At 38.1% G+C, this 26,343-nt stretch overlaps 1 protein-coding gene across 2 annotated transcripts in view; it reads left to right on the top strand.

Annotated features, from left to right (window-relative positions):
* Nucleotides 1-23,120, top strand: part of CD80 (CD80 molecule) — a 42,572-nt gene extending 19,452 nt beyond the window's left edge. The window contains exons 4-7 of one of the 2 annotated variants that reach the window (XM_056793496.1): nt 423-689; nt 11,024-11,122; nt 15,092-15,239; nt 19,581-23,120. In XM_056793496.1, coding sequence (XP_056649474.1) covers nt 423-689; nt 11,024-11,122; nt 15,092-15,237 — 512 coding nt within the window. In that variant the 3' untranslated portion in view covers nt 15,238-15,239; nt 19,581-23,120. Of the gene's footprint in view, nt 1-422; nt 690-11,023; nt 11,123-15,091; nt 15,240-16,760; nt 19,504-19,580 lie in introns of those variants that run through there. The other variant, XM_056793495.1, reaches the window with a different exon arrangement.
* The last annotated feature ends 3,223 nt before the right edge of the window (nt 23,121-26,343 follow it).

Raw genomic sequence — 26,343 nt, 5'->3', positions numbered from 1 at the left:
GAAGGAAGGAAGGAAGGAAGGAAGGAAGGAAGGAAGGAAGGAAGGAAGGAAGGAAGGAAGGAAGGAAGGAAGGAAGGAAGGAACAGAAATGGTCTTCTAGAATGAAGAGGCTTTGGGGCATGACAGAGTGATTCAGACAGCAACATTTTGAGAAATGTTTGAGAAACAGATGGCCTAGCCTATGTGTCCTCCTTCTGTTCCTCTACAAGGAATGAATATGAGTTGGAGCAACAAGGTCACACACAAGCAGAAGAATTGTTCTTTGAGATATAGCCACTTGGCAAAATATTGGCCCTCTCCATCTCAGATGAATATTCTTCCAATTACAAGACTATTAATTTCAATTACAAAGTCTAACATAGAGCCCATATCAAATATGTTTCTACCTTCTGTATGTACTTATCTCCTTATTCTTTATGCAGCTGACTTCCCAGAACCTACTACGGAGGTGTATGAAGAAACTGGTTACTGGAGGATGACTTGTTCATCTAGGCAAGGTTATCCACAGCCTAAGCTCTCCTGGGTGAATAATGGGAAAGTACTAACTTCTGTCAACACCAGCATTTTCCAAGATCCAGTCACTAAGTTGTATGATATTCAAAGTGAACTGCATATCAATCAAACAACAATTCCCTTTTATATGCTCAATCGATTATGGGATTCTCGTGTATCAGCAAATGTCACCTTACGTAAGTACTCATTTCAGAAAACTTGTTTAACCCAAGCCCGACAAATTAAAATCCTTAATTATCTTTAAAAATTATCTTTTTAAATAGTTGTACCTTTGGTTTTTATATCACATTTATTACAAGTGAAGTCAATAAGCATTTTATTAAGTACTTTCTATGTGTGAGGCTCTGTACTAAAAAAAAATAGGTAAAGGCAATCTGTGCTCCCAGGAAGCTCAATCTAATTGGGGAAAGACAAAATGGCGACCATCTCAGAGGGAAAGAGCTAAGGAGAACTGAGGAGCAATGGGGACAGCAGGTGGCTCAGTGGATGGAGAGTCAGGCCTAGAGATAGGGGATTCCTGGGTTCAAATTTGGCCTCAAATTCTTCCTAGCTGTGTGATCCTGGGCAAGTCACTTGACCCCCATTGCCTAGCCTTTACTACTCTTCTGTCTTGGAACCAATACACAGTGTTGATACTAAGACAAAAGGTAAGGGTTTAAAAACAAAAGAACTGGGAAAGCTTCTTCACTGTGGAATTTTGAGATTTGAAGAAAGCCAGGGAAGGTAGAGATGGGGAGGGAAAGATTTCCAAGCATGGTGGACAGTCAGTAAAAATGTTCAGAGTTGAAAGATGGAGTGTCATGTTCGAAGAACAGAAAGGGAGCTAGGGGCAGCTAGGTGAATAGAGCTTGGAGACAGGAAGTCCTGGGTTTAAATCTAGTGTCAGACACTTCCTAGCTGTGCGACTCTGGGGAGTCACTTAACTCTGATTTCCTAATCCTTGGTGTTCTTCTGCCTTGCAATTTATACTAAGATCGAAAGTAAATTTTAAGAAAAAACAAAAAAAGAGCAAGGAAGTTGATATCACTGTATCATCGAGTAGGTGGAAGAGAGTAAGGTATAAGACTGGAAAGGTAGAAAAGGCATTTTCTGATGCATTCCTCCCCCTCCACTACCCAGTGAACCATGACTTGTAACAAAGATTTTAAAAGAAATCCAGGGGGAGAGTGGGAGGGAACAGATCAGCCAAAGGACAGTATATTCAATATCCACACCTCTGTGATCAAAAGAGGCCAGTGTATTTTTCCAGCTCTTCTAGGGGGTCATGTTTGGTCCTTTTAATCACCCAACTTTCAGCTTGGGTTTATTGTCTTTCATTTACAGTTTTTGTTGTTTCCTTTGTGGTTGTTTTCCTGTTTCTGCTTAACTCGCTTGCCATCAGGTCATCTAAATCCTCATCTACTTCTGTGAGTTCTTCCCATTTGACATTTCTTACAGTACTATAATATTCCATTTGTCAGGATGTCAAAGGATATCAAGTCAGGAATTGTATGCTTTAATCCCACTTCCACTTGTAACTTGCTGTGGGCTTTGGGACAGCTCATATCATCTCTCCCTGGCCTGGTTTCTTTATCTGTAAAAAGGGAGCAACATTCTAATGCCCTGACAGAATTTTTATGATGAAGAAATGGGATGCCATAATCAAATTACTTTGAAAAAATTATGACAATTTTTCATGCAATTGTCAAAACTTTTTAGAAGGAAAAAATATAACACTGTATGACAAATGCAATATTATTAACAGCATTGGCTTATTTTTCATAGCATATTTGTGCTTATCAGATTCTAGTAGCAGTATGTTTTCTCATACTGAAAAAGAAATTCAAATTTTAAAATTCTGAACTTGACAAGTGGAAAAAGAAAAAGAAAGATAAATTTTAAATTAGGAATTTGACAAAAACCAAAAAAGAAAAATAAGTTAAATTTTTGAAATGCTGAATTAGACAAATGCCCATAAAGAATAATTAAAACAAATTTAAATTTTTAAATTATGAATTAGACCAAATGCCAAAAAAGAAAAATAAATTTAATTAATTAAATTTTTAAAATTCTGAATTTGACAAATGCCAAATAAGAAAAATGATTAAATTTCCGAATATGAAGTAGAACAGGAAAAAGGATGATAGTTCCACTCCACTTTTAAAAGAAATAAGCAATGCATGAGAGAATTTATTTATATTAGAGGATTTGTTTGTAAAAGCAACTTCCAGATTATGCATAAAATTCAGAGCTGCCAAATTCCTAAAACAAAATAAGAGAAAATTTTCTAATGAATTTAATCATGAAGGTCAGAGTCACTGAGAGTCCCAACTGGAGAGCAAAGTGAGTCTGGGTGATAGGGCTGAATTCTCTTGTTTTGAGTCTAAAAGTTTCCTGAATGTGACTAAAAGTTATGACTCAGATTTTCTTGCACAGCTAGTTTAGTGGAGTTTGTGTGAAGAGTCGAGGGGGGGAGGGGGGGATTTTCTGGGCAGCAGCAGCATCACTGTAACCAGCTGAGAGTCTGGCATTGTGAACTGCTTTGCAATTTATAAAGCATTTCCTTACCAACTTGCCTCCTTGAGACAAACAGTGCTGGTGATCCTTATCCTTGTTTTCAAGGTGAGGATCTGAGGTCCAAAAAGGCCGGGTCATGTGTCCACAGGCACATGGTCTGGGGACCAAGGCAAGCCTCAGATCGAGTTCTTGTGTCTCGTAGTCTAATAAGGTAAGTAAATGTACAATGGCTGAGCACTGGCTCTAAAGTCAGGAAGACAGACAAATCCAGCTTAGGAAACCAACTCTACTACCGTAGGCAAGGCGTTTAAGCGCAATTTCCCCCTCTAAAGTATGGAGATAATAGGATCACCTCGCTCCTGAAGTTGTTAGGAGAATCAAATGAGAGAACAGTTGTAAAGCATATTGCAAGCCTTAAAGGTGCTGTGTAAAATGCTAACTGGGTTTGCTATTTTAACCCTACTATAGTTTTTCTTTTTCTTTTTTCTCTTTCTTTCTTCCTTTCTTTTTTCTTTCATCCTTCCTCCCTCCCTCCCTTCTTTTTTCTCTTCCTTTCTTCCTTCCTTCCTTCCTTTCTTTCCTTCTTCCTTTCTTCCTTCCTTCCTTCCTTTCTTTCCTTCTTCCTTTCTTTCTTTCTTCCTTTCTTTCTTTCTTCCTTTCTTTCTTTCTTCCTTTCTTTCTTTCTTCCTTCCTTCCTTCCTTTCTTTCTTCCTTCCTTCCCTTCCTTCCTTCCTTCCTTCCTTCCTTCCTTCCTTCCTTCCTTCCTTCCTTTCTTTCTTTCTTCCTTCCTTCCTTCCTTCCTTCCTTTCTTTCTTTCTTTCTTTCTTTCTTTCTTTCTTTCTTTCTTCTTTCTTTCTTTCTTCTTTCTTTCTTTTCTTTCTTTCTTTCTTTCTTTCTTTCTTTCTTTCTTTCTTTCTTTCTTTCTTTCTTTCTTTTCTTTCTTCCTTTCTTTTTTCTTTCATCCTTCTCCCTCCCTCCCTTCTTTTTTCTCTTCTTTCTTCCTTCCTTCCTTCCTTTCTTTCCTTCTTCCTTTCTTCCTTCCTTCCTTCTTTTTTCCTTCTTTCCTTTCTTTCTTTCTTCCTTTCTTTCTTTCTTCCTTTCTTTCTTCCTTCCTTCCTTCCTTCCTTCCTTCCTTCCTTTCTTCCTTCCTTTCTTTCTTCCTTCCTTCCTTCCTTCCTTCCTTCCTTCCTTCCTTCTTCCTTCCTTCCTTCCTTCCTTTCTTCCTTCCTTCCTTCCTTCCTTCCTTTCTTTCTTCCTTCCTTCTTTCTTTCTTCTTTCTTTCTTTCTTTCTTTCCTTTCTTTCTTTCTTTCTTTCTTTCTTCTTTCTTTCTTTCTTTCTTTCTTTCTTTTCTTTCTTTCTTTCTTTCTTTCTTTCTTTCTTTCTTTCTTTCTTTCTTCTCTTTCTTTCTTTCTTCTTTCTTCCTTTCTTTTCTTCCTTCCTTCTTTCTTTCTTTCTTTCTTTCTTTCTTTCTTTCTTTCTTTCTTTCTTCTTCTTTTATTCCTTTCTTTCTTTCTTTCTTTCTTTCTTTCTTTCTTTCTTCTTCCTTCCTTCCTTCTTCCTTTCTTTCTTTCTTTCTTTCTTTCTTTCTTTCTTTCTTTCTTTCTTTATTCCTTTCTTTCTTTCCCTTTCCTCTTAGAATTAATATCAAGTCTCATTTCCAAGTTAAGTGACTTTCTCAGGGTCACACATCTAGGAAGTGTTTGAAGCCATATTTGAACCAGGACCTCCTGTCTCTAGACCTAACTCTCAATCCATTGAGCCACCTAGCTGTCCCCACTACATCATTTTTTCATGAATACATAGAGCCAGGGACTATCACAACTAAAAATGGTTTTTTTCAGTCATGTCCCACTCTTCATAATCCCATTTGGAGTTTTCTTGACAAAAATACTGAAGTGATTTGCCTCTCTAGCTCATTTTATAGGCAATAAAACAGAGGCAAACAATATCAAGTGACTCTCCCAGGGTCACAGAATTAGTGAGTGTCTGTGGTGAATTTGAATTCAGGACTTCCTGACTCCAAAGCCAGCCCTCTAACCACTATGGCCCCAAAAGTGACCTTACAGATCACCAAATCCAATCTCATCCTGTTGCAAATTAATCAAATGCAGACAACAAGCATTTCTGAAGTGGCTGTCATGCTCCAGGCCCTGTTCCAAGGGCTGAGAATCCAAGGAAAGAGAATGGACAGTCCCTGCTCTGGAGGAGCTAAGAGTCTAATAACACAGATAGGATACAATATGCTCTGTACAAACGAGATATACACGTGATCAAAAAAGAGAAGATCCAGAGAGTTAGGACCCGGGAGTCTAGAGCTGACTTTGACACTGACTGACTTACTGGACCTCCTACCCTCTGGCTCTTTCCATTTTACCCTGCTTCACCAAATTAAGCCGGTAAAAACCATTATTGCATAGGAATGCTATAGAGACTGAGGGGTACTAAGGCTTGAACTTAAAAAGCAAAAACAAAAAGCTTCTAGTTCCATCTGTCAGCCAATTGCTGGCAGACATAAAGCAATGATTATTTCCATAGATCCATTGATGTTCCAGCTTCCTTTCTTTATATCTGAAATCCACAGCCCAGTCATACCTCTCACTTTACCAAAAAAAAAAAAAAGTAGCACAAGGACAGCTAGGTTGCTCAGTGGATAGAGAGCCTGGCCTGGAGATGGGACGTCCTGGGTTCAAATGTGGTCTAAGACACTTCCTAGCTGGATGACCCTGGGCAAGTCACTTAACCTCCTTTGCCTAGCTCTTCCTGTATTTTCTGCCTTGGAACAAATACTTCCTACTGATTCTAAGACAAAAGGTATGAGTTTTAAAAAACAAACAAAAAAATAAGCAGCTGATTAAAAGGAGGAACTACTAACTTACAGTTATTAAAATCCTAGTGACCTTATATTTCCATATAAGTCAAATGACGGTTTTGGTTTCGGATTTAGCATTTGGGGTTCCCCCTATAAAAGGGGGAAAAAACAGGCATGAGAGCTTGGGCAATGCTTGCCATGAACTTACACTATCCCAAAAGCATTTCAACTAGGTTACAGATGAAAACAGTACTGAATATCTGCTCTCATTTTCTGGAAATGTCCTTCTTGGAGAAAGCAGCAAAGATGCATCAGCATTGAGCATTAAATTTTTCTCTCGCACTGCTCAGCAATGCTGATTAGGCAAGGTCACACTGTCTAACCAACTGGTTCTTAATCTGAGGTAGATTTCAGGGGTCCTTGAACTTTGATGGAAAAAAGTTATATTTCTTTCAATATAATTGATTTCCTTTGTAATCATGTGTATTTTATTTTATGTAAAACATTAGGAAGCAGCTGGGTGGCTCAGTGGATTGAGAATCAATCCAGAAATGAAAGGTCCTGGGTTCAAATATGACCTCAGATACTTGCTAGCTGTGTGACCTTGGGCAAGTCACTTGACCCCCATTGCCTAGCCCTTACCACTCTTCTGCCTTGGAACCAATAAACAGTATTGATTCTAAGATGGCAGGTAAGGGTTTAGAAAAAAAAAAAACATTAGTCTGAGAAGGATTCCATAGATCCAGAGGGATCCAAGACATAAAACAAGTTGATTCTTTGTTCTCAACCCAAAGTTCATGATATAAACTTCATTCCTCCCTGAGCTTTTCTGAGAACTGAAACCGTACCAACAGCTAGTAGAGGGAGGATAAAGACGATAACATTCTTGAAATTAAGATGAAAGTCAAAAACTCAGGCCAGAAGTTAGGCGACCTCAATTGCTAACTGGACAGTCTACCACTATCTAGGGCAACCTATGCAATAGATAGTAGCAGATTCTGGATCATCTGCCAAAATTGGTAAAGGAATCTCTGACCCCTGATGATTCTGTAATGGTTCTATTTTAAAAGATAGCTACATTTGGCTCGGCCTAGGTGAGGAAGCATTTCTCAGTTCCTTCTCACATAACCTGCTCCAGAAATTTTGCCCAAATGGGCAACAGGTACTTCCCCTTCAGATAACTCATTCTGGCCTCGTCTAAGGTCAATCCATTTGTGCGGGACATAGCTGCATGGTACAGGAGAAAACTGGCTAAATTTTGAGTCACAGGACCTGAATTCAAATCTTTTTTCCTATCACTTTTTCTATGCGTTACATTAGGCAAGTCACTTAATCTCTTTCCTCTCCTGTAAAAGGCTGGAACTGAACTAGATGACCACTTCCAGCTCCAGAGCTTGAATCTTTTAAGTTAACAATAATGTTGGTATAGATCATCCTATATTCAGATAAATTCCTTGGAAGCCTAGCTATATTCGTTCATTTTGTTCTCTTCTCATTCTCTTTTAAACCCTCTGTAATCTAGCGCATCATTTTACAGAAACTACACTTTCAAAAGTCACCAGTGATCTCTTACTTAGCAAACTTGATGGCCTATTTTAGCCCTTATTCTTAACCTTTCTGTGGCATTTGACACTGTTGACCACCATCTCCTCTAAAATACTCTCTGTCCCTTGTTTTTTGTGATGTTCTATGATTCTCCTCTTACCTGCCTGACCACCCTTCAGTCTCCTTTGCTGGATCATAATCCAGAACATACCCCCTAACTATGAGTGTCCCCAAGGCTCTATCTTGGCCCTCTTTCTCTTGATGACCTCATCACTGAGCTTACATATGTTCAATTATCATCTCTATGCTAATGAAAAAGAAAGAAAGAAAGAAAGAAAGAAAGAAAGAAAGAAAGAAAGAAAGAAAGAAAGAAAGAAAGAAGAAAGAAAGAAAGAAAGAAAGAAAGAAAGAAAGAAAGAAAGAAAGAAAGAAAGAAAGAAAGAAAGAGAGAGAGAGAGAGAGAGAGAGAGAGAAAGGAAGAAAGAAAGGAAGAAAGAAAGAAAGAAAGAAAGAAAGAAAGAAAGAAAGAAAGAAAGAAAGAAAGAAAGAAAGAAAGAAAGAAAGAAAGAAAGAAAGAAAGAAAGAAAGAAAGAAAGAAAGAAAGAAAGAAAGAAAGAAAGAAAGAAAGAAAGAAAGAAAGAAAGAAAGAAAGAAAGAAAGAAAGAAAGAGAGAGAGAGAGAGAGAGAGAGAGAGAGAGAGAAAGGAAGGAAGGAAGGAAGGAAGGAAGGAAGGAAGGAAGGAAGGAAGGAAGGAAGGAAGGAAGGAAGGAAGGAAGGAAGGAAGGAAGGAAGGAAGGAAGGAAGGAAGGAAGGAAGGAAGGAAGGAAGGAAGGAAGGAAGGAAGGAAAGAATATAGTATGTTTCATTCTGCATTCAGACTCCATCAATTCTTTCTAGAGGGTTAGAGGGCATTTTCCATCACGGCTGTCTGGGATTGTTTTGGATTACATTGCTGAGAATAACTAGGTTATCACAGTTGTTTATTAAAAAATATTGCTGTCATTATGTATGATGTTCTTCTGGTTCTGCTCACTTCACTTCTGCACTAGTAATCTTCTCATGAGTCTTCCTGTTTTCTCCATCTGTTTCAAATTCATCCACATAGTTCCCAAACTGATTTTCTTAAAGCACAATTCTGACCATATCACTGTTGTACTCCCTATTGTACTTAATGTGTGATCTTGGGCAAATCACCTGGGCCTATAATTTCCTCATGTGGAAAATCAGGGGTTTAGGGGTGGCTAGATAGCACAGTGGATAGAGCACCAGACAATATGGAGTTGGAAAGACCTGAGTTCAAATCTGACCCCAGAAACTTCCTGGCTGTGTGACCCTGGCTAAGTCACATAATCCCAACTTACCTAGGCCTTACTACTCTTCTGCCTTAGAAATGATACCAATTCTAAGACAAAAGGGAAGGGTTATAAATAAGTAAATAAAATCAGGGGCAAGTACTAGATAACTGCTGCCATCCTTTTTAGCTCTGAATTTATGATCCATTGACCTGTAGGACCAAATATAAACTCTCCTGATGGGCATTTAAAGGCCTTCACAACCTGGCCACAACCTACCTGTTCAGCTTTATTACTGTACTACCTTGTTTTATGTGAACTCAATGCCCATGAATTCAGGAATACCTGATTGGCAATGAGAAAAAGGAAAGGCAGAAAAATATGTAAAATAAAATTCTTTGGGAGCAGCTGGGTGGCTTGGTGGATTGAGAGCCAGACCCAGAGATGGGAGTCTTAGGTTCAAATCTGGCCTCAGATACTTCCTAGCTCTGTGTCCCTGAGCAAGTCACTTAACCCCCATTGCCTTAAAAAATAAAATAAAATTCTTTAATTATACTCTAAATCCTCAATCTCACTGTCACTAGACATAGGATGCTACTGGAAGCAGTAACTTAAGTCCTTCCTCAGCTCTTGACTGACTAAGTAACCCTAGCCCAGACGGGGGGAGAAGAGGAGGTGATAGGGAAGCCTCAGTTTATCCACAGTTCACCCATTTCCACTTCTTTAGGGAACAGCTTGCAACAAATGTTAAACATTTATCAGCTTATCAGTTCTGCTGTTGGTTCATCAGTCCTTATTTCAATCAATGAATCCAAAAGAAATTATTAAATCCCTTTGTGCCAGGCATTGCTGGATGCTGGAGATAAAAAGGCAAAGGTGAAAACAGTCCCAGCCCTCCAGGAATTTACATTCTATCAGGGGAGACAACATGTATATTAATAGGGCCGGTAGGACCTCATTTTAGACAGCTGGTATGTTTCAAGACTCTTCAGCTAAGTTGAAAATTATGTGGAATAGTGAACCCCATTATTTAATAAGTATTTCTCATATGAACACACCTAGGCACTTTTCTTGGGCTTATCCAAGCTACCAGCATCACTACTCTTGTACTTTGGGGGCCACTATTAATAACAAAATAGCATTGGGATGGGGGCAGCTGGGTGGCTCAGTGGATTGAGAGTCGGGCCTAGAGATGGGAGGTCTTGGGTTCAAATCTAGCCTCAGACACTTCCCAGCTGTGTGACCCTGGGCAAGTCACTTGACCCCCATTGCCTAGCCCTTACCACTCTTCTGCCTTGGAGCCAATACACAGTATTGACTCCAAGAGGGAAGGGAAGGGATTAAAAAATAGCATTGGGACTAGCTAGGTAACTCAGTAAAGAGCTAGGTTTGGAGATGCAAGATCCTGGGTTCAAATCTGGCCTCAGACACTTCCCAGCTGTGTGACCCTGGGCTAGTCACTTGACCCCCATTGCCCAGCCCTTACCACTCTTCTGCCTTGGGACTGATACTTAGTATTGATTCTAAACCCGAAAGTAAGTGTTTAAAAAGCAGCAACTAAATAGCATTAAAGTAATAAAGAGAAACAGTGCTCTGATGGGGACATAACTCGTTACAAGTGAGAACTCTGGATAAAGACTCACATGTTTCAGTGTATGCCAATATATTTTTTTCTTTCAAAAACAAAATCTCATTTCAGGGGTCAAGGTTGGCCTAATTTCCCTCATTGACTTTTCCTGTCCCCTGAAATTACATTGTACTGATTTCGTATATGTTTGTGTATATGTTGTTCCCCTTCACCCCAGCAGAATGTAACTTCCTTGACAAAAGAGACTTTTTCATTTGTCTGGCACATAACGGGCTCTTCTTGTGTTTGTTGATTGAAGCAAACTGAATTAGGCCATTAAAGTGACTTGGTGGAGGGAATGGCCTGGACTTGCAATAAGAAACTCTTGAGTTCAAATCCTACCTCAGACACTTACTAGCTGTGTGACCTTGTGACAGAGGACCTTCTGTGGCCTCAGTTTCTTTATCTATGAATGGAGATAATAGCATTATCCAATTCATGTAAAGTACTTTGTAAATCTGATTGTCCTAAATATGCTATTATTCACCATTGTTGTTACAGTGAATAGCTATTATGTTAGCTATTGTTGTTGACTATTGAATTTGAGATCTCTTTTATTTTTAGATCAAAATGGTATTTCACTAAAAAGTTATGTAATGAAAATTCCAATTGTTCAACATTGGATAGTAGTTTGGGCCAAGTGGAGAATAGCCTTTCCTATCACCTATGAGAGAATAAAGGATAGGGAGATGCTGTTGTGCTTCGTGGCTCACACATATTATTCCTTGCCCTCCCCACAGCTAAAGGACCAGACTCTTGGAGCGGAGCACTCATCATTGCCGCTACACTGCCGAGCATCTTTTTCTTAATAGCCATGATTCTTCTAGTATACCAATGTTGTAAGTACTATCTGATTCACAATACCATGAACTTGGTCTGTACTGTGGAAACTGTAGCTTTCTCCTTTTGATGACCAAAAAGCTCTTTTGCTTAAAAAATTTTTTTAAATCCTATCTAAGACCTTGGGAGCTGCTGTTGTTTGTTTTGTTTTGTTTAGAAAACTTTTGTGATACTAATTAAAATTCCACTCCTAGATTTGGTCTATGCAAATATTGGAGTGTAGAGCTTAGGGGAGCAGATTTTTGTTGAAATGTAAATTAAGGAAAAGGTAGCATGGTATAGTAGTGGATAAATCTATTTAACCTCCAGGTATAAATAAATGTGTTTTCTTCATTGATGAAATCACAGGCCTAAAACCTTCACCTCCACTCCTGCAAATGCTAAAGGAAGAGAAAAATATGAATGAAATTTTTTATTATTTTCATCCCTAGATAAATAATGATGAAGAAAAAAGTGATAAATTTATGATTTTTTTATTTTGTAAATTAAAATATAGATTTTGTGTAACCCAGGCTTCCTTTCACTATGACTCCTTGAAAAGTAGACCAAGATTCAAGGTACTCTTTGGGTCTACATATATCCAAACGATGACTCACAACCCCCCTCCCAAAGACATAGTCATTCCAAATGAAAGCATTTGGTTGAGCAGGTTAAAAAGGAAATAACTAGGGAAATACCTCCCCACTTCCCCAAACCCCACACATACTATTCTACAGTCATGGTACTAATAGAAAAGGGTAGACTTCAAGCCTGGATGATTCTCATTCCCAGAGTTGTGTCCCATCTGGAACATCACTAACTTGGAAACAGTCATTGATTTCTTCCCTAAAAAACCTCTGTTGTCATCTGCTAGATTTCTTCCTGATCTGTCATTTCCTGCACTGGTCTCCTGTTCCTCCTGGGATTTACTATGGTGCTACTTCTCTGCTGAGCTTCTCCTAACACCTACTGATACCCTGCTTAATAGAAGCTGGTGGGAGGCCTCTTCCCCATTGGAAGTATTTAATCACTTTTTGGAGAATGAGTCTATAGGCTTGGCACTACTTCTTCTCATGTGAATTAAAGTCTCTCTGTTCTCATCTATCTTCTTCTCTAGCCCACCTAACCTCTCATGAGAACTCTCCTAGGCCCATTTGATTTTTGGACACTAATGTGAATAAATTTAGCTCCCATTATGCCTGGGACCTTGCAGACTATAATGGAGCTTTCTTTTTCTTTTTAATTTTCTTTATTTTTAAATATTTGTCCATGTTTCCATGACTCATGTTCTCTCCCTCCTTCTTCCCTCCCCACTCCCAGAGCTGAGAAGCAATTCTACTGGGTTCTACATGTGTTATCACTTGATACCTTTTTCTATATTATTCATTTTTGTAATAGAGTAATCTTTTAAAAATCAAAACCCCAAATCCTATATCCCCATAAACAAGTGATAAATCATATGTTTTCATTTTGTGTTTCTACTCCCATAGTTCTTTCTGTAAAAGTTAAAATCATGGTTGAGACTGAATGTAATAATTATTTTGGTCACCAAGGATTTTACTTATAAAACCCTAATGAAACACCCAAGTCAGATGGAAAAATCTTATGGTGATTTAATTGATATAGTGGAGGAGATTAAGAAGAAGGAAGAAGGAAGGGACGAGTACAGGGCAGAAAGATTAGGAGATCTAGAAAGTAAGATTTTGAGTGTGAAGGAGGAATCAGCCTGACCTCCAAAGGGGCTCAGCTAAGATGCCTGAACCTGAATCAGCTCAAGGGCAAAACTCATCCAAACCCAGACAAATAACTGCCACCACTCCAAGATGTCGGAATACCTAGCATGCTGCCAACCAGAGTTGCCTCTCCAGGGAAAGAGAGAAGAGAGAGGAAGTGACGTGTCTTATATAGATGGTTTTACGTCACTTTCCTGCATCTCATCTGTACCAATGATAGCTTAGCTTGACTTAGGACAGCCCAGGGGTCTGTCCACTTTTTCTGCACATGTCTGTTGAAGGCCATTTCCTCAGATAATTAAATCTTGAGTTTGGTGCAGACCTTCCTAATCTTGTTAAACTAAGGAGGATGGAGAAATGTAGGATTCCCAAGACCTGATTCTGTTAGTCCAAGTACCTCTATTGTTATTGATTAGGAAATAGCTAAATCAGATCTTCTAAAGTACATTCTGATTAGGGTGGAATAGTTTTAAGATTCACAAAACTCCCTGAAGCCCAAGGAAGACTAGTCTCTCTGATGGGTTTTGTAAACATCCCAGCTATGAAATTACAATACTTAGGGAGGAGTAAAAAAGAGAGAAAGCAAAACCAATGTTTTGCTAGGCACACTGACAAAAAGCCAAATTAGGGGAAGTCCCCTTTGGCATAAAAGTGTACATTTACAATAAATGTTCAATCAAACTTTAGTTCAATCAACCACTCCCAAAGTTCATTCTGGATCTTGATGTAGTGTAGGTTTTCTGGCATCTTTCTACAACAGTTCATTCTCTGGATTTAGGAATTAGCAAACTTCTTCCTTGAAGATCTTTCTTGAACAAAATATTTCAAAATCTTGGGGTTTTTTTTTATAAAAATACAATCCCCCTCTGAAGTGGGTGTTAAAAAACATCCAGTTCAGCTCAGGATGCAGTGTTGAGTTATGGGGATGTATGAGTCAATTATTAAAAGAATTGAAAAACAACAAAAACAAAACAAAACAAATACACACACACATACACACATGCATATATGTATATATATGAAGAAAAAATGGAAGAAAGTTAAACTTTTGAGAGAAAGAAAAAAATTTTTTTTCAAAATCAGAATCAAAATACCAATAGCTGTGGATAGCATCCTTTCTCATAAGTCCCTCTGGATTGTCCTGGATCATTGCATTGCTATTAGTAGGAAAGTTGATTATATTTGATCATCCCACAATGTTTCAGTTTCTGTGTACAATGTTCTCCTGGTTCTGCTCATTTTGCTCTGCATCAGTTCATGGAGGTCTTTCCAGGTCATATAGAAGTCAAGCAGTTCATCATTCCTTATAGCACAATAATATTCCATCACCATCACATACCACAATTTGTTCAGCCATTCCCCAATCAAGGGACACCCCACAATGGAGCTTTTCTTAACAACAGCTGAAGGTGAAGTTAGAATTGAAGGCCCATTCCCCTCAATCCTTTATATTCTGCTTTATTTTACATTTAGAGAACTGATCCAGACCATAGACTAACACTAAGCTCTTTTCCACCCCTATTTCTTCAAGGCCTTCCAAGTAGGAAATAGATGCATTTCTTGGACAATATCTAGTTAGAAGTGATTATGAAGATTTTTAGGGACAGTAATGAAGTAATATCAACCAAAGAAAATTTGGAAATAGAATTATTTGCTATTTTTAACCATAAAAACAAATATTCAATATCCAAATCCCCAAAGAAGAGACTATGAGGATCTTCTGGAAATAGCACTAGACTGTCAAAAGAAGAGTCAAAAGGCTTGATGTTCTTGTATCTGTGTCATTTTTGGCCAAGTTGCTTCTCCTGTGTGATGCTTACACTTCAAGTGTGTGAAATGAGAATGTTGAACGAGGCCATCTCTAAAGTCTCTTTCAGCTATGGCATTCTATTGTTTTTTTGAGGGCGGTTCATTGAAGAATATCAACTGGGAAGAAGCCACCTTACAGATCAAATAAGGAAAGACTAGATGGCTTCATAGGCTTTTCCCCATTCTAATGTCTGAAGGAAGAAAACATGGTACAGGAGGAAAGATGACTTGATTTAATAAGTGTAGTCAAATTCCATCTCTTCTACTTGTCACCTTGTGTCATTTCCCCTCAATATTCTTGTCTGTAAAATTTGAAGACCAGCCTAGAATATTGTCACTAGATAAACTTTAAACTCTCTTCTAACTCTAAATCTATGCGCAGGAAGGCAAAAAAAGAAATACATGGCCAAAAATATAACTGAAATACATGTGTAATTTTTCTTTTAGTTTATAAACATTCAGAAGGTGGCCTCTATTCTCCCCCACAAGAGCTCACTTCAGTAACCACAACAGAAGAGGGAAATGGCACGGAGTCTCCAGTAGCCCATGTTAATTCAGCTACAACGTCATCTGGCAGGGCAGCCAGTGTGTGAAGGTAATCTAACAACCTCTCCTATGTCCCTAACCCATCACTAAGAGTCATCTGAGGCATCAGACTCAAGATCATACATTGCCTTTCATTTGCTTTCAGGATGAAATTTAAACTTCTCTTGTTTGATGGCCCATTATCATCTGACACACCTCGCTGTCAGTCTCTCCCTATCTCCCAGCACCCTCAAAGAACATAACTTCATCATATCTACTCTGTGCTTTTTCATCTAAAATTGGCCCCTCCTGAAAAGTCTTTCTCCTTCTCTTTGGTAATCTCTGTCCTTTCCTTCCTTTTAAACCTTATTCTAAACTTGCCTTCAGGAAACCTTATTTGACAAACTGATTTTAACTATTCATTTTCTTTTTTTTTTAATATTTTATTAACACTTTTTAAAAACCAAAATAATTTCTTCATGACTCCTCCTCTCCACCAGAAAACCCTCTTATAACAAATAAGTACAGTCAAATAAATCAGACATTGTTGATGTCTGAAAATAAATGCTTCATTCTGTTATCTGTCATCCCCGATAAAAAGCAGAAGGTATGCTTTATCATGAGGTCCTCTCAAGTCATAATGATTGGACATTGCATTGATTAGAATTGTGAAGTCTTTTAAGTATGTAGTTTGTTGTTGTTGAGTCATTTCAGACTCAACTCAGTCCTACTCTTCATGATCCCATTTAGAGATTTCTTGGCAAAGGCACTAGAGTGGATTGTCATTTTCTTCTCCAGCACATTTTACAGATGAAGAAATTGAGGCAAACAGGATTAAGTGATTTTCCCAAGGTCACACAACTAATGAGTGTCTGAGGCTGGACTTGAATTCATGAAGATAAATCCTCCCAGTTTCAAGCCCTATCTATCTACTACACCACCTAGCTGCCCTTAATGTAGTTTACTTTATATTATTGTGATCATTGTTCTTCAACTTTTCCTTTTTTCACTCTTCCAAAATTTCTTTGATGTCTTCATATTTGTCATTTTTAATAGAGTAATAATATTTTGTTACACAATTACTTAATGTGAAACTGTCTCACCATAAGTAAAATTGGTAGCTATAATTTGAGTTAATAATTAATTTATTAAATCATTTCTCAATTGATACCTATCTTCCCATTAAAAATCAGGGATAGGGTTTGGACTTGGGATTTCATTGATACAGAGAACTCCTAAAGGGAGAAATTCCCTTTATCATGTAGGTCAGCATTTTATCTACAACTCATAGCCTCAAATATTGAGAAGTTAAATGATTTCCCCAAGTTGTGAATTGATCCAACCATTCTGGAAGGCAATTTAGAACTATGCCCAAAGGGCGATAAAAGACTGTCTGCCCTTTGATCCAGCCATAGCCCTGCTGGGTTTGTACCCCCAAAGAGATAATAAGGAAAAAGACTTGTACAAGAATATTCATAGCTGCGCTCTTTGTGGTGGCAAAAAATTGGAAAATGAGGGGATGCCCTTCAATTGGGGAATGGCTGAACAAATTGTGCTATCTGTTGGTGATGGAATACTATTGTGCCCAAAGGAATAATGAACTGGAGGAATTCCATGGGAAGTGGAACGACCTCCAGGAATTGATGCAGAGCAAGAGGAGCAGAACCAGGAGAACACTGTACACAGAGACTGATACACTGTGGCACAATTGAATGTAACAGATTTTTCTGTTAGCAACAATGCAATGACCCAGGACAATCCAGAGGAATTTATGAGAAAGAAGGCTATCCACATCCAGAGAAAGAATGGTGGGAACAGAAATGCAGAAGAAAAACATATGATTTATCATTTGTTTATATGGGTATATGATATTAGGGGTTTCCGTTTAAAAAGATTATTTTGCAAACATCAACAACATGGAAATAGGTTCTGATCAAGGACACATGTAAATACCCAGTGGAATTGTTCATTGGCTGGGGGGAGAACATGATTCATGTAACTATGGGAAAATATTCAAAATTAATTAAATAAATAAATGAACTTTATAAATAAATAAATAGATATATGAATGAATGAATGAATAAATAAATAAAGTGAAAAAAAATTACTTCCCCAGAGTAACATAGTCAGCAGGAAGTACAGCAGGCAGGACTCCAACCAGGTCTTCCTAGCTCTGAGATTTAGTAAAACTGGTACTATGTATATTTTTGAGTACCACCATTAGTATCTCATCCTCACATATGGGGCTTTCAGAATAGCTATCCTAGGTTCAAGGTTCTCCATAGGGCCATATCCACTCAAAATGATAGCTCATGAATCCCCACGGATGTGACTATGTGACTATGTTTTCTATAATAACCCAGAAGACATGGGTTTTTTTTTTGATAAGCATTAAATGAAATATAGTAGGAATATTTCCTCCCTCCATTTCCTCCTTCCTTCCTTCCTTCCTTCCTTCCTTCTTTCCTTCCTTCCTTCCTTCCTTCTTTCCTTCCTTCCTTCCTTCCTTCCTTCCTTCCTTCCTTCCTTCCTTCCTTCCTTCCTTCCTTCCTTCCTTCCTTCCTTCCTTTCATAGCAAGTTATCATTTGGTGATGTTATGCAGTTCTCAGTAGGTTTTTGGTTCTACTGAGCACATTGTTCTGCTTGGATTTCCCCCTTCCAGGCATGATGTTTGCTGGGCATGATCCTCATTGGCGTGAGGTTTCTACTTTGCTAAGATGAGGTAGAGAATAGGGGCAGTATAAATTGGCTAGAATCTATCCTAACAGGGATAGGAAGGCTCTTTAGTCATATTCATCAAACACAGAGATAGCAAATGCTAGGATGAGGGCTCTCAAGATAAGCCTCTCCTTTTTCAACTCCTAGGTCTGAACCAAAGATCAGACAGAGCTTTCAGTTATAGGTAATAACTTCATTTATAGTTAAAGGGTCTTAAATACTCCCCATAATCTCTCTGGCTTAGCCACAAATGTGTTTGAGCTAGGAAATAGTGACATAAGGAGCCAAGATCAGTGGTCTCCACTCACATAATCCACATCACTGTCTTTAAAATTCACATTTGTCAAAAGCAAATCCTAAGTGTTTGGATACTATATTTTTTAAATCAGAAAAAAGCCTCACTGTCCCTATGTTTTTTACCTTCTTGGTTTATATGCCTAGTAATGATATTTCTGAGTTACAGTATAGGTACAGTTTAGTGATGTGGGGGGGGGGGATAACTTCAAATTGTTTCCAAAAATGATTGGACCCATTTTCCTGTTCAACCAACAGTACATAAGTATGCCTATATTTCTACAGGTTCTCTAATGTTAATAATTTTCATCTTTGATCATCTTTGGTAATATGAAGGGCATATGGTGATACTTCAAGGTTGCTTTAATGTAGATCTCTTTGATCATTAGTGATTTGAAGCATTATGTCATAAAATATTTCTAATTTTAAAAGCTGGCTATTTGTGTCCTTTGACCATTCATCTATTGTGGATAGGCTCTACTTATATATTTATATCAATTCCTTATATATATATGGTATCAGAGATACTTTTATCTGAAATATTTGCTGCAAATTTTCCCCCTATTAATTGATTCTCTCATAATGCTAGCTGCATTGATTTTGTTCGTACAACTTTTAAATATGATAATATTAAAAATATCCATTTTTATCCTCTATGATTGCCTCTATCCTTGATTGAATTATTAATTCTCACTCTGGCCATTGTTATGTGAACTAACTCTTTTCGTTCCCTTACAATTTTTTAAAAATATGGAGTTTATCATAATATATTATGGAGGATATTGGTCTAACCCTAATTACTATCAACTGTTTTTCCAGTGTTCTCAGCAGTTTATGTTAAATGGTCCTTACATAAGCATGTAACAGCTTTAGATTTATGTAATAATAGCTTACTATATTCTATTGCTTCTGGATTTTACTTACTCAATTGTATTATTAATTTTTGTATTTTTAAACCAATATTTATTAATTTTGATGATGCCTTATAATAGAGAGATCTAGTATTACTTTGTCTCTTCTTTCCTACTTTTTTCATATCTACTGAAGTAGTGAAATTGTGTTCCTTCAGATGATGTTTGTTATTATTTTATCTACTTTTAAGCAACATTTTGGTGATTTGGTTAGCATGGCCCCTAAACCCATAATTTAATTAAGGTAGTAATAATTTAATCATATTGATGTGGGCAATAAATATGTAATTACTTATGTCCTTTATTTCTATTGTTTTGTGTTTATATTCAAGAGTAGGTATCTGTGTAGGTTGATTCCCAGACATTTTATGTATTTTGTAGCCATTTGAGTGCTATTTCTCAATCTATTTCTTATTAGGTTTTATTAATGATACACAGAAAAGCTGATGATTTTTGTGATTTATTTTATATTCTGCTACTTTTACAGGATTTTCAATCTAGAGCTGGAAGGAACCTAAGGAGCTATTCACTCCAGCCCCTTCATTTTCCAGAGTAGGAATCTGAAACCCAGGGAGGTTAAATAACTTGCCCAAGGCTACATAAGGAGGAAATATTGGACAAAGAGTATGAATTCTGTTCCTTTGATGCTGGGTCCAGGGCTCTTTCCACTATCCTCCTCTGCGTCTCTTTACTGAAGTTACCAATTATTTTGACTCCTTTCTACTGGCTTTCTAGGATTCTTTCACCCAAACTACAATTGGACACCAACTCTAAGCCAGACATGATGCTAGATATTAAGAATACAAAGACAAAAAATGAAAGAATCCATACTCTCAAGGTACTTACACTATATGAGGAGCCAACATGTACATGTATAAGTATATGCAAAATAGAGATGGAAAATACTATTCCTATTACATGTGGACATTTTATTTGCTGACAAGGAGTTATAGGAAATGACAGTTGGTGAGAAAAGCAGCATCAAGCAGTTATAAGGATGGGAGAAAAAATAGTCCTTTAGAAAAATGTTCAGGGTCAAGAGCAATGATTAATATAAAGCTGATTGCAACACATGGTTGTCCATCAATTCATTTACATTTGATTGCTTTCAAGGTTTGGAAGACTATAGTGGAAAATCTAAATGTCCAAAACTGTTTGGGGGATTATGGGAAAACTGTCCACCATCTACTAGTGATACCTGATTATGACCATCGGTGGGTCTCTCCATATGAGGAGTCCCTGATTCAAAATACTGGAAGCCTGAGAGGAGAAGAGAAGCAGAGAACTGAAGAAAGCCTGAAGAGAGAGAATGATAACAGAGACAAAAGCAGAGTAAAGACTGGCAGCCATCTCCTTCCCCCTTAAAAAAAAAAGAGAGAGAATTTAAAGAGAAGAGAGTCAGTTTGGGGATGAGTCAGCTGGGAGTGCTGACTAAAATAGATAGGATGTATAATTAATTCAGGAAGCTCATTGGAGTAGAGCTTTATAACCGAAAGAAGCTGATGGAAGAAGGAAAGCAGAAGCTTCCTGCTCTGTAAAGAGCTGGCTGGGTTTGTATGCTGTGCTCTTTAGCACCAGCTAGTCTTTCAGAGCTGATTTAAGCTAAAAGGCAAGCCAAGACCTGGATGAAAGTTCTGAGGTGGCCGAGAGCTCAATGGAGAAAATTGAATCCTGCAGGCCAGACATGTCTTAATTGCACCAACTATAACTTGAGCATAACCTTGGGCAGACTTGGAGGGATTGTAGAGATGGAAGAGGCTGGCACACTATTATCCATGGGCCTGAAGAGTCAGATAACCGAACAATTGAACAGCAGCAGCTTGACATAGGAGAAACCCCTCAAGCGAGCCCAGTGCATTACTCTCCGTTGCCTGATCTGGTTTTTTGTTTGTTTGTTTGTTTGTTTTTTGTTTTTTTAACCCTTATGTCAATACTGTGTATTGGCTCCAAAGCAGAAGAGTGGTAAGGGCTAGGCAATGGGGGTCAAGTGACTTGTCCAGGGTCATATAGCTGGAAAGTGTCTGAGGCCAGATTTGAACCTAGGACCTCCCATCTCTAGGCCTGGCTCTCAATCCACAGAGCTACCCAGCTGCCCCCTCTCTCGGTTATAAGATTAATGCATATTTAAGGCAGGTGATTCTTGATGCCAAGTCTAGTGTACTTGACACTATGCTATCTACCTCACTGAGGATGTTGTGAGGACCAATCCTGACAAAATACATGGAAGTGTTAGACAGCTGGGTGACTCAGTGGGTATATAAAAATGGAGATTTGAACCCTGGACTTCAATCCCCAGAAGTCCTTGCTCTAGCTCCCAAGATGCCCTCTAATCTCACTGAGATCCCCACCTGGGCGAGATCAAAATTTCTATTTAAACTGGCTGTAAAGCCTACTGATCTCTCTCTTCCTGCTTCCGCTTCCAAAGACATGCTCAAGATGTAGTGTAAGTGAATGGGCCTTTCGGCCCTCCTAGGCACTAGTGCTTTCTTATTTTGTATTTTCTTTATTTCTTAATCTTTAGTAAACCTCTAAAAATATAATACTTTAGCAGAGAAGCTAATTTTAACTGTTACAGGTAGAGAGCCAGGTCTAGAGAAGGGAGGCCCTGGGTTCAAATGTGACCTCAGATGCTTCCCAGCTGTGTGACCCTAAGCAAGTCACTTAACCTCCATTGCCTAGCCATTATCACGCTTTTGCCTTGCAATGAATATGCAGTATTCATTCTAAAACTGGGGTAAGGATTTTAAAAAATACATGCAAGTGTTTTGAAAATGCAAAGCTGTTGTCATACTCTAAATTATTGTTAATGTTATATTTGAAGATGACACTGTTGACTCTATCATCAACCATGCTGAAGCTCCCAGAATCGGCAGCACTGAACCATTTTCAGAGATGGTGACTCTGGACGTGACTTCTGCCATTTGGGCAATAGCTGTCCTTATTTTGAACTTGCGGAGGATCACAGAAAAGTAAAACCTCTTTTTGTACAAAAAAAAAAAACAAGGAAAAGAAACCACATTAACCCTAGCAAATGTATCTTAAAGCTCAGAATTAAAAGTCTTTAAACTTTAAAAATTAAAAGGCTTTAATACTTTTTTGAGTTAAGATAGGACTAAAGTTTCCCATCTGCAAAATGAGGAAGAAAAAATATAGTTGCCTTATATTGTTAATGGACATTAGAAAATAATTAGTAGGGATAGAGCTTTAAGCACTGGGTTGTGATAAATACAAGACAGGTACAATTTTAGCAAGCTGTCAGCTCATTTTTTAGGCCTGTGGAATGATGATGATGATTGACAAAAAAGGAATCTTCAAAATCACAGACCAAGTTATTCTGAGCAATAACTTTTCTAATCTTGATTTATAAAATATAGTTTTGGTTCAATGAGCTGGGCTGTTCATCCCAAGCTGATACAGCTTTGGACTCCAATCCAAAATGTAGTCACAATTTGACCAAAGGAACATCTTGCTTTCCCCTTTTTTTTCCCATCCTTATTTGGATAGCATTTGGATCCTATACTGCCACCCTATGGTTAGTAGTTAAAATTTCCACAGTGGCTATAGCCTTCACTTCCCATTCTCATCCCTTCTGTCTAGGGTTGGTACTTTTTTTTCTTTTATTGGCCCACTCTCCTAATGATAATGTTCCTGTCTACAAATCTGGTCCTCACTCATTTTAATGACCACATCCACCAGGAAAGGAAAGGCTGCACTAGAGTGCTTGTTTTGCCTTCTTATTTTGCTCAAAGAAAAGAAAATAAGGTCAGGAAGAGTACTGGAAAGGAATAGTAGATATCTGGTTTTAAAAGAAATTCACAATCTTGAGGAAGTGAGGCAAGTCAAAGGATTAAAATTTTAATAGAAGAGCACATCTAGATGCAATTCTTAATTCTTAGGCTACATGTGATACATGTATCTACATGTAATCTATATGTTCATATCAAACATTGAAACATCTGCAAACATTGGAAAATAAAAACATGGAAATAAAAAAGAAATAAAATAAATAAAAAAATAAAAACATGGAAAATAAAAGTATCATTTATTCTTTAATGTGCTAGCAAAAGTATTGTAATTTGTCATGTTCCGCTTTTTTTTTTTTTTTGGTGGAAAAAAATTTTCCCTAATTAATAAAAACATTGCATCTGCAATGTATCCCAGTGCCTAATACATGGTAATTGCTTAATAAATACTTTTTGATTGCTCTACCAGGGAAGAATAGTCTATATACCATTTTACTTCCCACCAAAATGTTTGATAGGTATCCTGTGAGACAAATCAAAAGATTGCATTTTATAATTGACCACCAGAAAAGGTGGCATATTTTTAAAAACATAATTTTTTTTCAACTGTTACCTTCCATCTTAGAATCAATACTGTATATTGGTTCCAAGACAGAAGAGTGGTAAAGGCTAGGCAATGGGGGTTAAGTGACTTGTCCAGGGTCAAATAGCTAAGGAAGTGTCTGAGTCTGTATTTGAACCCAGGACCTCCCATCTCTGGACCTGGCTTTCAACCAACTGAGGCACCTAGCTTCCCCCTAAAATGTACTTTCTAAGGAGAGGCTTGGTTTGGTGAATTATGCCATTAACAAATTTTTCACAATTGACTATTTACATGCATGCAATTAATATAAATGGAAAGATAGGCCCTTGAATTTGAAGAGACCTTGGAGGCCATGATCTTCTCATTTTGCATAAGGAAACTGAGGCTCTGGGAAGGAAAGTGACTTGCTTGGACCTCAGATCCTTCACTCACACAGCCACCATCCTAGTTCAGACCCTAGTCATTTTACTAGTGTAAAGATTAAAAATGAGAGATTGCTCTGATAGACCTGAAACATGGGAAAAATTTGAACGCTCCTGACAGGAAATTGATGAGACCCCCTCCCATTTTATGGACAGACTTGTTGACATAGGAAATACATATATGGACCTTGATTTGACCAGAGAAAGAGACATTAAATATATACGCAGGCAATTCATTAGAAATTGTTGTTCAGTAGTAAAAGACTACTTTGAAACTAGCTGTCCCAACTGGGAGTCTATGGACCTCAAAGAACTGAGGAAAGTAGCAACCTATGTCTATAAGGGTCATACAAAAAAACCTGAGACACACAATACGTCAGTGGCAGACTTAAAAAAAGAAATTGAAAGAATGATACAGGAACAATTGAAAAATAAGGGAGAGAACATGGCCCCTTTGCAGGAATCCACAGATAAATCATTGACATACCTCTTAATATGCATTTTCTGTGGGAAGAGAGGCCATGCAATGATAGTCTGTAGGAGCTGGCTACAGAAAAATGGAAATAATGACAACTTTAGGAATAATAACTATAAGAACCACAATGCCAATCAAAATAATGACAGTGCTCCAAAAGCGGAAAATGATAATACCCAACACAATGCCCAACAACAATATATAAGAAATGGAGCTCGACCATGCTACACTTAGGGTGAACACCCCCAATAGCGTGGAGGGTCCCAAAAAACTGCCCAAGCATCTTTATGAAGGTGTGAAGGGGGGGTGAGGGCCTTGGAATCAAAGAATGAAACCTTTGATTTTCTAGACCCTGATATTTTAATACCAATAATATACATTTCCCCCCAAATACTAAGGAACCTCATGTCACTTTAAAGGTAGGAAATTCATTCTATGGCTGTCTTTTGGACACTGGAGCATCTAGGTCAGTTCTAGTAAGCAAACCAGATGGGAAGTGTGATTCTATTGGCTCCCTAAATGTAGTAGGTGTATCAAGAAAACCGTTACAGGTCCCAAAACTTTCTCCTCGCATGTTATGCATGGGACCCCTAACTGTTGAACATTCTTTTCTTTTAATGCCTGGAACCCCCACAAACTTGCTGGGGAGAGATCTACTATGCAAATTACAAGCCACAATAATGTCCACCCCAGGTAGCTATCTCTCCTTAGAAGTGCCGGAGGAATCCTTAAATTTACTCCCTGTACTTCTCTCAGAGAGTCAGAAGACAAAAGAGCCTCCCACCTTTGAAATACCTACAGATATACCAGAGTCTCTTTGGGCCACATCTTCTACTGATGTAGGCTTACTTAAATCAGCTGTTCCTGTGCAAATAAAAACTAAATCCAGCCCATTTCCTTGCATTCCTCAGTATCCTTTCTCCAAGGAGGCAATAGACAGAGGGTATTACCCCAATAATAAACTCATTAATTGACCAAGGAATAATTTTCCCTTGTAAATCTGAATACAACATGCCCATCCTGCCTATTAAAAAACCGAAAAGGGGGCCCGAAGGCAAACAACTCTATAGATTGAACAATCACATTATAAAGAGACACTCTGTAGTTTCCAATATCAATACTATTATTTTTTCTATTCCTAGCACAGCTACAAACTTTACAGTAGTAGACTTGTGCTCAGCCTTCTTTTCCATACCCATACATGAGAACTCCAGGCATATTTTTGCTTTCACCTGGAATGGCACCCAATGTTCGTGGAGTTGTTTGCCCCAGGGTTATGTAGAGAGCCCGAGCTTATTTGCACAAATTTTGAGACAAGATACAGATAATATAAAATTTAAAACAGCAAATTAATAAAATACATAGATTACCTTCTCTTGGCTTCTGCAGATGCAGAAGCATGTCAGGAAGATAGTAAACACCTTCTTTTGGAATTGCACAAAAGAGGTCATAAGATCTCGAAGGATAAAGTTCAGTGGTGTCTTCCCAAAGTAAAATATTTGGGGTTCATTCTGACAGAATGGTGCCCATTCTATTTCTCCCAAGCGAATTGAGAATATTCAAAAATGGAGTGCTCCTACCACTAAAAAACAGTTAAGAGCAATTCTGGGAGCAACGGGGTTTTGCAGACAATGGATTCCTTGCTATGGGAAAATTACTAAACCCCTTATAACACTAACAAGGGATTCAGTCCCCAAACCCCTAAAATTAGAGCCTGAACACCTATCAGCTCTATCAGAACTAAAAAAGGCTATCCTGTCTGCCCCTGCTCTAGGCATTCCAGATTACAACAAGCCATTTACTTTGTTTTACATGAGCAAAGAGGAGTAGCTTCAGGTGTTTTAACTCAGACTTTGGGGCCTTCTCAGCACCCAGTTGCTTATTATTCAGCCCAGCTAGACCCAATAGCTTCAGGGGCACCACCATGCCTTAGAGGCATGGCTGCTACTGCTTTACCAGTGACAAAAACCGTTGATCTAGTATTAGGATGCCCATTAACAATTATGTGCCCACATGAGGTAGAAGCA

This window comes from Monodelphis domestica, chromosome 4, assembly GCF_027887165.1.
Source record: "Monodelphis domestica isolate mMonDom1 chromosome 4, mMonDom1.pri, whole genome shotgun sequence".
Lineage (NCBI taxonomy): Eukaryota > Metazoa > Chordata > Mammalia > Didelphimorphia > Didelphidae > Monodelphis > Monodelphis domestica.
The sequence above is the reverse complement of the archived record's forward strand: the minus strand, read 5'-3'. Positions and strand labels throughout refer to the sequence as shown.